General features: G+C 47.1%; 1 protein-coding gene across 6 annotated transcripts in view; it reads right to left on the minus strand.

Annotated features, from left to right (window-relative positions):
* The window catches only part of PCNT (pericentrin), a 1,333,356-nt gene that overhangs the window by 812,725 nt on the left and 506,801 nt on the right, over positions 1-13,830 (minus strand). For all 6 annotated transcript variants that reach the window (XM_078681435.1, XM_078681433.1, XM_078681434.1 and 3 more), the window contains 2 exons: positions 10,458-10,620; positions 10,024-10,230 (listed from right to left, as the gene is read on the minus strand). In XM_078681435.1, the coding sequence (XP_078537561.1) occupies positions 10,024-10,230; positions 10,458-10,620 (370 nt within the window). The remainder of the gene's footprint in view (positions 1-10,023; positions 10,231-10,457; positions 10,621-13,830) is intronic.

The raw sequence follows: 13,830 nt of genomic DNA on the forward strand, positions 1-13,830 counted from the left end.
GCAGGCAGGTGAGTGGGACTCTAAAAGAAGGTTAACAGCTGAAAGGTGAATTCTCTACGGGCGATCAGAGCGACGCCGCCGCCTGATTTGCCGGAGGGTCGGTCGGTGCGCAGGGCATAGTAGGCCGCGGAAAGGGTTGCTAACAGAGAAGGAAGGGAGTTGTCACAAAACCAAGTCTCTGTAAGAAATAAGAGATCCGGTTTGTGAGAGTCCAATAGGATGAAAAGTTTGTGACAGTGCTTGACTGCTGACCTGGTGTTAAGAAAATAAACGGTCAGGGTAGTAGGCGTGGGAGGGGCAAGGGGGGCGGGGGTGGACCGGAGGGGACAGGGGAAAGGGGGCGTGAGGACGGGTAAGAAGGGAGTGGGCACAAGGTCGTCAATCCCAGTCTGCCGATGTATAAAATCACCGGGTCCTCCAGAGGCCACGGACCTCGTAGGTTGTGGAGCTGTGTGGAGGAGAATTGGACAGTCTGGGTAAGGTGGGATGCCCCTAGGCCCGGTCGGCCGCGGACGGGCGCAGACGGGCTTACCTTTGGCGCGCCTTCGGCACGCAGACGGCGCGCCCGCTGCGCGTCCGGAAGAAGCACATAATTTATAGGAAGATGGGTCGGCGGCGGGGGGGCGTGGCCTCTGAAAGGGGGGTGGCCTCCGGCTTCGCCGAGATGGCGGCAAGAAGAGTTTTTTGGTTGGGGTGCCGCAACAGCGCTAAATCCGCTGTGCGACCAGAACCGGAGCAAGAGAGTATTTATTTATTTATTTATTTTATTATTGCCATTTATTGAGCGCGAACGAATACCCGTAGGTATCTCGGCGCTAATGATTGATTACAGGTCTCACGAAAGATTAGCTGAAGATTTTATTGATTAAAAAGCCACGTCTTCAGTTGTTTACGGAAGAGCCAGAGTGTGGGGCTTGACCTAATGGATTGAGGTAGTGTGTTCCACAACTTAGGGGCGGATACCAAAAAGCGTCGGTCGCCCCATGAAACTGTTTTTGTACGAGGAACCACTAAATGTTTTAAGAGTGGTAGATCGAAGTTGTCTGGAGGGGGTATAGAGAACCAGTTGATTCTTAAGAAACTGTGGTCCTTCGTTGTGGAGGGCTTTATAGACTACGCATAAGGTTTTAAACTTGATCCTATTGCGGATCGTCAGCCAGTGATAATTCTTTATTATATGTGAAACTGATTTGAATTTGGGGGTTCTTGACAGAACTCTGGCTGCCGCGTTTTGTATGGTTTGCAATTTATTGGTGACACAGAGCTGTGCGTTAATGAAAATACTATTGCAATAGTCCAGGGAGGAAAGGACTAAGGAACTTACAAGAGTCTTTCCAGCTAAATAATAACAACAATTTATTCAAGTGACAATTGAAATGGGGTATTTTAAAAACAAGTCAAATCACGCTCCCGGCTTCCGCCTCAAGAGCTCAGTGCTATCTGGTGTAGGCGCTTGCAATCAGCGTCTTTTGTAGGTCGGCGGCGGGGGGCGTGGCCTCTGGCTTCGCCGAGATGGCGGCAAGAAGAGCTTTTTGGTTGGGGTGCCGCAACAGCGCTAAATCCGCTGTGCGACCAGAACCGGAGCAAGTGAGTAAATAATAACAATTTATTCAAGTGACAATTGAAATGGGGTATTTTAAAAACAAGTCAAATCACGCTCCCGGCTTCCGCCTCAAGAGCTCAGTTTGCAGTATTGAGATTGATGTGTAACCGAATTGTTGCAGGAGCTGGGAAGGTGTCTGGCCTGGGGGGGGGGGGGGGGGGGGGTTGAGGAGGGGGCTGCTTTCTCCTGTTTTGCTGTCTGGAGTAAGCGGCAGCTGGCGGAGCTCTATACAATTGTTGTGGTTGATAACCATTTTTAGGTTGGCAAGTCTGCGGATGGTATTTCGGATAGCTCCCTCGAAAGGAATATGACCATCTACCATTGCCCCTCAAAAAGGTGTTTTCCTATAGTGGAGCGTTCCTAAAGCTTTTACTGTGTCCATGTCCTACTTACTTTCCTGTAAAACATTGTCAAAGTGTTTACCAAATAGCGCATCCCCATTGAATGGCATGTCTAAGGTCTTACTTTGCACCTCAGGGCGAAAGATGGTGGACTTGAGCCATTCTTGGATGATAGAGAACTGCTGCTCCAGCTAGTTGCCGAAAACCTCCTCTACCTACTCTTCTGTTGGGCCGCAGCTTGTGAAAGGCCCTGTAGCCTGGTGGACAAGCCAACCCCAATTCAACACCTGAGTCAGGGCATGTCTATGTTTCCGTCAGAAACACCACATCCAGGTCATGTAATTCCAACAGGAGGTTGATCTCCAAGTAATGTTTCACCAGGATCTGAGATTTACTAAGCCACATTTAAGGTTGGCCGCCCTGCTTTCTCAGAGACTGTTTACGCAGTTACCAGTGACCTGTAAATAAGAACACCGCCTCCCTGCTCACTTATTGCCAGAAGTTGTCCCCTCATATCGATGGCAAGTGATTCCCTGTGGAGTTTATTCCCAAAACGGGAGTATGGCTGGTGCAGTGTGCGGCCGGTGCGTGGACAGGGGCAGTTGTGCTTGCCTTGGGTGCACCTTCAGCGTACCAGCAGCGCGCATGCTGCGAGCTCGCGCTTGCATCGGTTTAAAGAGAGAGGGTAGCTTCCTCTTTCAGGACAACTAGACCGCTGACCAAGATGGCTTATGATCAGTGACCCGCTCTTACGTGCGGTGTACACCAGCTCACCTTATGATCGGGAATGCAAAGTGCGGACAACAATTTTATATTAAAAATTCTGAGTGGTACTTAACTGTAAAGTGACTGTGTGATAATGGTGCTACGTAGGAACATATGCATTATGAAGGTTACACACCCTGGACAGCCTTCAAATCTGATCCAAATAAAAGCTCAACTTTTCATTAATACTGGCATCGAGGTAAGGGATCTTTATGGAAACTCTCCATGACCAAGTGCTGCACTTTTTCAATCTCATAATTAAACAGCCGGGATCAGGCCAAAGAAGGTTCCAGATCTGAAACTGACAATTAGGACAGAACTGGAAACAGCATCTCGTGTGAAATAATAAAATGGATAGATCTGTACACAAATAGTCCAGCCTGGATTAATTTGGGTGGAGTGGTATCAGATGCCTGTTCATTTTATGCGGCACAAGACAAGAAGCCCCCTTTAACGGCTATTTGTTGCGCTGTTACATACCCCTTAGTTTGCCATGTGCTAGGATGGACAGCAGTCAGGGATCCTAAAAATCACACCCATGCCATTTTGCTGTACACAGAAGGCATGCAATATGTTGGAAGCATTACAAATCTATAGTAGGTGTTTTAGAGTGTGAATCTAGTGACCCTCAAAATGGAGCAGAGAATCTCAGTGCGGGGACACACTAGCTAGTGTAGCCATGCGCTTTATAAACTTGTTTATTAGGATTGTTATTATTATTGTTATTATTATTATTATTATTGTTATTATTATATAAAGATGCTATGTACATAATGAGTTGTAGTAGTGTTCATCAGTGTGAAGTGGTACCACTGGATATAAATAGCACTTTAAAAAAATTAATCTGGGGTGCCACCGTGTTGGCAGGCATCTTTTTAGGAGTCCGAATAGTGTACCTAACAATTCATTTCTCGCTGAAGGATATTCTGTACACCTTGAGATGTAATACGTTCACTGATGAACAAGTTACTTACCTTCGGTAAAGCATTATCTGGCAAACATTATCTAGCAAAGTGCACCTAAAAAAATGGGACGGGGGAGCAGACAGGGAGCTAAATAAGAAAGAAGCAGGTCCAGTACCCAGGCTCCCAAATGTAAACATAATATTCACTAAGGGGTGACTGTTTCTAAAGAACAAGGATAGGGCAACCTATTCTGGTTGTAAAGATGTGACTCTCCGTATTGTTGGAGATAGTGCGGGGTGGGGAAATTATCCTCTGGTATATAGTGTGCTCACACACCCTTGAGGGTGTCGTGCTTCATCATCGGGCGTTGCTCCTCGTGTGGGTGGCGCTGCAGTCCCTCATGGGCCCCACGACAGCGCTCTTTAACAGAGATTTTTTTAAGATATGGATGTGGAGGTCCAATGCTACCATCCAGTCTTCATGGTCTAGGGCAGACAAGGCATGAGCTCAAGTGAGCTTCTTGAACCTCTCCTTCTTGAGGAAGAGACTGACAGTTCGAGGATCTAAAATGGGCCGCAGACCTTTGTTTTTCTTCGGAATCAGAAAGTAGTGGAAATAACCACTGCATACTTCTGAAATCGGGGCACTTTCTATAGCCCCCCTGGCAACAAGAGCTGTAACTTCCTCTGGGAGCATCTTTCAATGACCATCAGTCAGTCGTTCCTGATTTGACAAAATGAGAGGAGGAAAAGAAAGGCAGAGAGTAGCCCTCCTGGACGATCTGCAAGACCCATCCGATTTAATGGATCTCCAGTGAGGGAGATGATGACTAATTCTTCCACCAACTGGAGTAGCGTGGCCATGCAGAATAAGCCTAGGAGTGCTTGGAAACTGCGGCTGCTGGGGGCAGTGTCGCCGATCACTTCTGGGCTCCATTCCTGGATCGGAATGCACAGCATCCACATCCTCACACAACTGTATAGGATGGTGGCTGGGATAGGGCTGACGCGGCTGGAAACCCCTTCCGCTGCAACGAAAGGGGAGAAAGAAAGACTGTCCACGAGGAGTAGAGGAGAGGCCTAAGGATTAGGCCATTCGCTAGAGATTGCTTGAACCTGACCAGGGCCGAGTCTGCCTTTTCCCCAAAAAGGTGGGTTCCATCATAGGGCTTGCCCATCAGATTAGTCTGGACAGCCTCCGGTTGTGAGAAAGTGCCATCTTTCTTGCATGGTATGCCCACACTTTTTGCTGGATTGCTGATGTACTTTGACTGAGTGTGCCCTGAGCTCCTGCCAATCAGTTGCCCAGGGCCTGTGTTCCTTCCCTAAAACTGTGTTGATACCAAAACCCAATTGGCATCTCTGGCCGCATGTCAGTCCCTGGTAAATGGTACCCTAGGTACCCAGGGCATTGTGACCAGAGAAGACCCCTAAGGGCTGCAGCACTTATTGTGCCACCCTTAGGGGCCCTGTACCCTGACACACACACACAAACAAATTGTCTTTGCAGGCTGGGTGTCTTGGTGCAGAACTAAACAAAGAGTCAACATGGCACACATCCCTGTGTGCCATGCCTACAAACACTGCCCTGGCATACATCAGTCACCCCTCTAGCTGGGTGCACTATGCCAGTGGTGTGGGCACAGGTGCATGAGCCCTGTGCTCCCACAGTACCCAGGGCCATACCTGGGCACTGTAAGTGCAGTGATGCTATTAAGAGTATATGGTGCTGGGAGGTTGTCATTACGAACTCCACAGCACCATAATGGCTACACTGAAGACTGACAAGTTTGATATCAACCTTCCTAGCACATTAAACCCGCACTGATGCCAGTGTGGGAGTTAATGCCAAATGCACGACAGAGGGCATCTTAGAGATGCCCCCTGAAACCTAACCAACTCCCAGTGTCTGGACTGCGTGGCTACCGAGGCTGCCACCGCCAGACATGTTTCTGGACCCCTGTGTTGAGAGCCTGCCGCTCTCGGGGCCTGAAACAATGCACGTCCTGGGACCAGGTGCCAAGCCTCCTCCCCCAGGATGGGTAGGGGAAGCTTCAAAGGCATGGCGCCTTTGTGAGCTTCTCCAGGTCACTTGCTGTACTCAGCAACTGGCCCCCACCGGTTCGGACATCCACTCTGGCGGGAAGACAGGCGGGAAAAACAAAGGAAGGAAAGGGGGTGTGCCAGCCTCTGCCAACCCCACCCCTCACATGATAGAGGTGAGGTGAAGCACAACTCTGGGCTACTGCCATCTTGAGGATAGGGAGCCCTACCCAATCAGAGCTAGGACCCTGCCCCCCTCCCACTGGAGAGTGGCAGGATAGGGGGTGTACTCACCCCAGGACAGGGACCCATTGGTCCATGCCCTTGTCCTACCTGTAACGCCCCTAAATTTAGTATTTAGGGGCACCCTGAACCTTCCTTCCTCAGATCCCGATTTGAAACAAGAAACAAAAAGACCTGCCATGCAGCTGCTAACAAGAGGACAACACCAACTGACTTGGCCCCAGCCCTACCGGCCTGTTGATCCTTGAACCTGCTCCTGCTAAAAACACGGCGTCTCCTGTGGACAGCAACCTCGAAAACCCAGGAGGACCTGCCTGCCTTGCTCATCTAAAGACTGGGACTCCCATGAGCAGTGGTTCTGCTCAAACAGCAACAACCCCTGGTGCCAGCCAGGAACAGCGAATCCAGCACACTCTGCACCCGCCGAGCCCAGCCCGTGCCTGAGTGGACAAAGACCCTGAGGACGTCCTCCCGGCAATTGTGACCACGAATCCAGTGCCCAAGGACCCTCCTCGATGATCCTGACGACGCCTGCAGCCTCACAACAAGGGACCCCTCCAACTGCGACCAGCTGAGGGTAAGATTTCCCAACATCAAACGACACCCCTACACCGGGCGCCCCACGGCCCCCTGTGCCCAACTCCTGGGTGTCTACCTATCCTCCAAGATCCCAACTTACCTCTCGAAGTGGTGGTCGCACCTGAAAAATCTCGGTCCCAGAGCCTGCAGCCTTTGTTCAGCTTCCAAGTCTCCCATTGAATAACATTGGGCGCCCGAAGGCCCAAAAGCACCCTGCACCCAGCCGCCTGAGTGCCACTGGAAGTGCAGCAACTACCCTACTCTACTTCTCCACTTGCACTGTGTAAGTGACCAAGAGCTCAGCTCCCACAGCTGCGTTGTCTGCCTGCTAGCAGCCACCAACCGAAGGCCCCCTATCCTCCATAGGATAACATTGGGCCTACTCACTCGGCACCCGGCTGCCCCTGTGTCGCTGAGGGTGTAACGACTGTACTGACCTGACCCTGGGAGACCCCCGAGTCTACCACTGGAACCTTTCCTCTGCCAGCCGAGTACTTTTCCAAAGACTGATAACTTCATTTTCTCCATAGGTTAACATTGGCTGGGTTTCACTCAGAATTTCTTCAAAGTGTGGAGTTTTGCAACTTTAAAATATTCAATAAAAAAAAAAAAATCAGCCGATCAACGAATTCCAAATTACTCGCCTGTTATCAGGAGAGATCCCAGTGCTGTATCTTTCAGCCCAGCACTGAACCTGAAAAGTAATTATAACCGTGGTTTACTGTTAACTCAATTTTCCTCCATAGGAATTCATTGTCTGGTTTTTGCCAGAAAACCTTCCAAGTGTCCATTTCCTAAACTTAACATATATTCCTTAAAAATCACGTGTATAACAAAAACGATTTCTTTCAACTGTTTACAGGAAATGCACCAAGATTGAATCAAGGATCCAACCCGGAGTTAGAAAAATATACATAAAGTGATTTTATTGCATTTACTTAATAACTTCCATTGAGCTCAATGTTATTTTGTGTTTAAACTTGTGTTGCATATTGCAACAACTGTAACCATTGCATCTAAAAGTCAACTGCTATTTGAAAGTATTCAATTGCAACATTTCATTCTGAGAAAGTATTTATGATACCTACTGTGGTTCTAAAATAAACAACTATATATTTTTATATACAAAACAATTGGCCTAGAGTTCAGTCTTTGAGTGTGTGAGGCCATTTGCTGATTGAGTGTGTACAACAAATGCTTTACACTGTCCTCTGATACTGCCTTACTGCTCGACCAAGCTACCGCTTTAGAGAGTAAGGTCATATCTAACTTTAGCCTCTGCCATACCTCTGGGGACTGTGGACTCTGTGCACACTGTACCTTACTTTGGTCCAGTATATACAGAGCCACTTTCTTACACCGGGAAAACAGTTGTTCGAAGCCAGGGATCGCGCCTCAATGCCACGGTTGTGAAGATTCACCTGCCCAGTGCATTGGTCGTATCTAAACCACACAGTATGGTGAATTTTGCTGCATCTCTCCCATCCTTGACCGCTTGAGAGAGCACAGCCCTTGCCGCTTTTGAGACCTGTGGCAGCACTTGCGCAACTGTCTCCCAAAGGCAATAGGAGAAAAGGCCCAATAAGCATGCGGTATTCACAGACCACAATGCCACGCTGGAGGAAGAGAACAAATTCTTCCCAAATGAGTCCAGCCGCTTGGATTACCTATCCGGAAGGGCAGAAGGGAACACACCCTGGGACGTAGAGGCCTGCACCACCAAACTTGCTGGGGTGGGGTGTTGGCTGAGGAACTTATGGCCGCACGGAGCCAGGCAATGGCTGCGTGCAATCGTCCTATTCATAGGACCCCCTGTGCTAGGCTTGACTACGTGCCTAGGAGGACGTCTGTAAGTCTTCATTAAAGGGCAAATGTGGTTCGGAGGTGGAAGCCCCTGGTTGAAGCACCTCGGTCAGGAGATAAATCCTGACTTGCAGTCCAAGGACCTAATCTGCCCTCTTCACCACCATGGTATAGGATGCTCCCTCCTCTGTAGCCACAGTTGGCGGAGACAAAATGCCAGTCCACTGGCCTCCCCAAGCTACCCATATCAGTCCAAGTTCTCCTCAGTGACACCCTGGTGTTCTAGAGGGTCCACAGACCCATTCGATTATATTCCATTCCTCTTCTGAGCCTAGCACATCCGCAAAGTGCTCAGGCTACAACAGAGAACCACTGGGTTCAACCCCGCCGGAATCTGCGTTGAGCGAAGTCGTTCCAGCTCTGTTATCGGGGAGGAGGACGGGGCTGGTGCCCCCGATGGGCACTGGCAGCGCCATAGGCACGGACTTTGGGTCCAAAAACGGGGAAGATCGCATTGGCATGACCGGCCTCTACCCCGTTTCAGGATCGGATGCTGGAGGCCCCACCGGCGCCCAGAGCAGATGGCTTCGAACCCAATAGGACCGCTTCAGACTACGCGAGGCCCGAAGGCTCGCCAGCAGGGTTGTTCCGCTCAAAAACGCAGCACATTACCTCACAAATTTATTTTATTTGAGCGGGAGACGCTCTGGCTCCCAGAAAGGGTGGGGGACGCAAAGTCGGCTCCGAGGAACCGTGCCTAGAGTGTCAATGCTCCATACATCTCTCGATGACTACCGCCAGCCGAGGTGAAGATAAAGTCCGCTTGGACTTCCTCTTCTTCTTCTTATGCCTCTTCCCAGAGTGTCCAGAGGACCTTGAGTAGGATTACGAGGACATAAGGCTTCGGGACTGGTCCAGCCACCTCCTTCTCCGATCGGGACCGGGACCTCCGCGAAGCCTCACTGATCGGTGTCGACTGCCCGGCCACAAGGAGATTCATCACTCGCTCCCTCAAGGCCTTCCCAGCCATGACCCAGCAGTCTGAGCACAACTGAGTCGTTGTCGTGGTCGAGACACTAGAGTAAGATGAGGTGGGGAACAGTAACCTACATCATGCAGTGGCAAGCACTGCACAGCTTGAAACCGGTCTTCCTCAAAGACATCCCTCACACACAAAGTGGAATAAAATACCCCGAATTCAACAAAAGTCAAGAAAAAAACCTGCCAAAGAGGGGTAGCTCTTCCCGGATCGGCGCATAACTGGCATGGAAAGAAAAGAACTGACGTACGAGCACCTGGGTGGCGCCTATAGAGGCAACGTAACATCATAACCAACGCTACGGAAGCCGTCACGTGGAGCCAAATGGAGTAACCGGATGCCGCGCACAAGGGGTTTTGCCCAGAAAAAGTATCCCGATCCAACCCGACGCCTGGGGAATTCAAAGGTAAGGAATCTGCAGGTAGACGTCTATCAGATTTGTCTTTATGATGATTGAAGGAGGAAACGTTTTTAAAACTAATTTAGGGAGTTTATAGACTGTCGATGTGCCTTTTGGTCTTTAGTAATTAATTTATAAATACACTGAATCTTTAAGAGGATAAAGTAGAACAAGAAATTACAATTTGAGCAAGTCTAAGTACACCACAATGTGAAAAAGTGCAGGTAGGTCACACAGGAAAATATACATTTAACAGAACAAATCCATTATTGAAGTCAACATTAAAAGCCTAGTTTGGCTTACCGATACCAGAAGAGCCATCAGCCAAAGCAGTCTTCTGTCTCTGCAACACTTCCCGTTCCTCAGCTAGCACAGCCTGTGCCTGGGTAAGCTCCTGAAACTCCTCCCGCAATTTCTCCAGTTGCAAAATCACACAAAGCCTGGAATCTTCCTTCTCATTCAAAGCTTCTTCTAAAGCTGCCTTTTCTGCTGCATACCCATCAATAACACCTAAGAAATGTAAGGCAAATATATTTAACATAAGCTAATGGAGAGGAGTGATCTTAAATGATATTTTCCTATCATTCAAGGAACAAAGATGGCATACGATTCATACGCGTCTACTGGGATTAAGAAACTGGGGATTCCATTAGGATTTTTTAAAGTTTGTTGTGTAATGTTATTTTAGCACATGCAGTCAAGACAAACAGTGAAAAGGCCTTCATACAGTTTATTACCTCTCGCTTTGTGCAGTTCCAGTACAAGCTGCTGTTTTTCATGTGATTCTTCATTTAAACGCTGAAGGAGCTCTTGGTGCTGCTTGACTACTTGAGCAGTTTCTTGATTTCTTTGGTTAAACTCCTCCTCAAAGTGGGCCTGGATTTCATGGGTTTGCTCCAACTTAAAAGAAAAGACAAACGGATACCAATGAACTGTAAGAACTTGGACAACTGCAGCTATAGCCTGCACATGAATGGAAAACCAGACACCCGTCAATTTCCATCATAATGATTCCTGTACTACACCAGGAATCAAAGGATCTAAATATACAAAGTTTATTTTATGATGCTCCTTCAGTTAAGATCATCTATACAAAGTCGAAAGTTGTGCAGAAACACTGTGGTGGGTGGACCACCACTAAAATTAGCCACTGTAGTATACAGACATCATACACAAAAAAAGCCCCTTCCAGCATCTTAATTTCCTATTTGTGTTATGGTAAATGCCAGATTCACTTAGAAGAATGAACATTTGGAGGGCTGTCGATGTTGGGGAAAAGTAAAATGTTTCATCTTAACATCTAAGGGTTGATTATTTTTGTAGCCCTGGGGAAGTCCATGATTTACATCAAAGATGAAACGTGCTTTGGCTGGTTACAATCTCATTTGGATGTATAAAAGAATTGTGGATACGACTAACAACGATATCGCCCTGGATGTGATGCAACAGTGAAAATAAAGAGAAAAGCTCAACATGAGGACATTAGGATATTGGACAATTGCCCTGGATAATGTATTCTTTAATGTCATGTTCTATAATTATGAAAAGATCCAACGCAAACTCCAATAAATACTTGCAACTAGCGCTATGCCTGATATTTAAATCATACAGAATTTAAAATGATAGCAAACATTTACTCAGCAACAAAGATGAACAAGATTGATTAAATATTGTCCTATCAACAACATCGCTGTCAACAAATAAAAATACAAAGTTGTTTCTCCAACTCAGCTCCTGTGTACCTCAAGCCTCTATCCTCTCCCAAGCCCTATTTAATATCTTCCTGGGAACCCCCTCACCACCATGTTGAACGAAGCAGGTGTAAAATACCACCTATACGCGGACGACATACAGCTCTACTGCAAGATCAAATCACCCCAATACCTCTGACAACTGAACACTACACTTATTAATATACAATCATGGCTCAAAACCAACCATCTTAAATGCAACCCCAATAAGACTGATCTTCAGCTCTTCTCCCTCAAAAACAACCATTTGCCTATCCTAGACTGGATCAAGAATCTGGAGATTCTTAACTGCTCTTTCTCTGTCTGAGTCCTTTAAATCTATGGGTGTCACCCATGACAAAAACACACCCATGGAGGAACAGATCAACAACTCTGCCAAAGGAGCGCTCTACACACTCTGACATCTCTGGAAAGTAAAGTGGTTTATTCCTCCGGACGATCTTAAGTCGGTAGTGCAATCTGCTGTCATCTCAAAACTTGACTACGGAAATTCCCTCCTCACAGGAATTCCTAAATGTCACCGGGCGCCCCTTAATGCTGCTCTCCCCATGCAGCTGCCAGACTCATCACAGGTACTAAAAAATGTGATCACATCTCTACTGCCTTCATTAGTCTTAATTTGCATTCCATTGATGTAAGATGCTTTTTCAAGACAGCCTGCATCACCCACAAAGTGGGTCATACAAATACTCCCAAATACCTAGAAACCAGAATTTCAAGAGCTGCAGCTCGAATGCTCTTCTTCTCATTCCCCCCAACTTCAAGGAGAAATCATTCCAGGCTTGCTCCTTCTCAGGACATGCTCCAAAGATCTGGAACTCACTACCCAAATATCTCTGCTGCAATTTCTCTTTCCCCTTCATCAAACGTGAAGTCAAATCTCTACACCTCCAGAACTACCTCAACATGCACACAAACTGTTCTGTTTCCTGAGTTGATTAATGCCTTCTAGATGGTGTAATGACTTGCTGAATCACCTTTTTATCCCGGATTATGTTCTCCCCCATGTGCCCTATGTTTATACTTTGTGACTTTATAACCACTAGTGCTGTACCATCTTATGACTGATATTATGATGACCTTCTTGTAGCGCTTGCAAACTTTTTCCTTTAACCTTGAAAGCGCGCTGTTACCCCTGGGTCCAGCTAGCACTATATAAAACTAAATAAATAAGCATGCCAGTAGGATCATGGCCATATTTAAGTGCTTTACTGTAGGGACTTTAAATGTCATTGCATGTTAAATAGATATTGGCATTCTGGTTTATTTTTCACTTCCTGTACATTTGTTCATACGTGGAGTGGGTGTGTGCTGTTTTCAACAGGATACGTTTACATGCAACCTGTGCACTATATAATCGTCATTATGCTCAGGGAAATTTCAGACTATCTCAATCCACATACAAAACTACAGGTGCACATGATATAATCATTCTCTGGTCCCGCTCCCTACACTTCTTCCACTCCAGTTTGCCCTCTCAAAGGGAGGAGAGCAGAACTCAACCTCTAAGATAGAGTAGGAGCAAAGGAGTCAAAAGCAATGGCACGTGAAGCAAGAACCTCTATGTCCTTAGAATTAGTCTAAACTGTGTGGCTATCCAGGGGCAGAAAAGGGTTGAAAGCAACAGGGCCACTGCCTGGTCATCTACTTCTGCTAAAAACAAGACCTATTTTGTTCTTTCCCTCACAATTGGAGGAAGAGAGGGAAAGACAAAAGTCTACTATGGTTGTTATTGGGGAAATTGCAAGACTTATTCAGGGGACGAAGAACCAAATGGGAGGCTCTTAGAAGGACAGCTAGAGAAATGTAGAGACACCAGAAAGACACCCACTGATCCATAGCCACTCCTAAGCTTGCCAAGCTTTCAAGAAGGCAGGCAGCAAAAGATAGGTCTATTGTTTTAAGCATTCCTGCTGCAACCAAAAACTGCACCATTCTTCTGAGGGGACATTAGATGGAGGAGTGTCAATCAAAAAAATAAAAAAAGAGCCTGCCACCAAGCAAAGGAAACACTTTAAATGAGAACTTCGGTGGAAAACGGCCTAAACAGTCGATGTTAGGTAGGATGCTGCTCTGTATCCAGTCTGCCAGACAGAAGCAGAGCAGCGATATTGCAAACATGTAAGGAACAGGCTTAAAAGACACTACTATACCTTCATTTCTGAGTTTCTAGCAAAAATAAAACCAACTAGAAATGTGGTCCAAATGGAAGTTGTTCAGTACACTCCCCTAGTCAGCGAGTGAGAAAAATAATTAGTACAATCAGGGTACACAATACAACACTGTACTAAGAAAGAACACATTTCTCAGCATAAGCATAGTGGCAGAACACCACGGTTCTAAAAAGATGAAATGTGGT

The sequence above is a fragment of the Lissotriton helveticus genome, chromosome 3_1 (genome assembly GCF_964261635.1).
Source record: "Lissotriton helveticus chromosome 3_1, aLisHel1.1, whole genome shotgun sequence".
Lineage (NCBI taxonomy): Eukaryota > Metazoa > Chordata > Amphibia > Caudata > Salamandridae > Lissotriton > Lissotriton helveticus.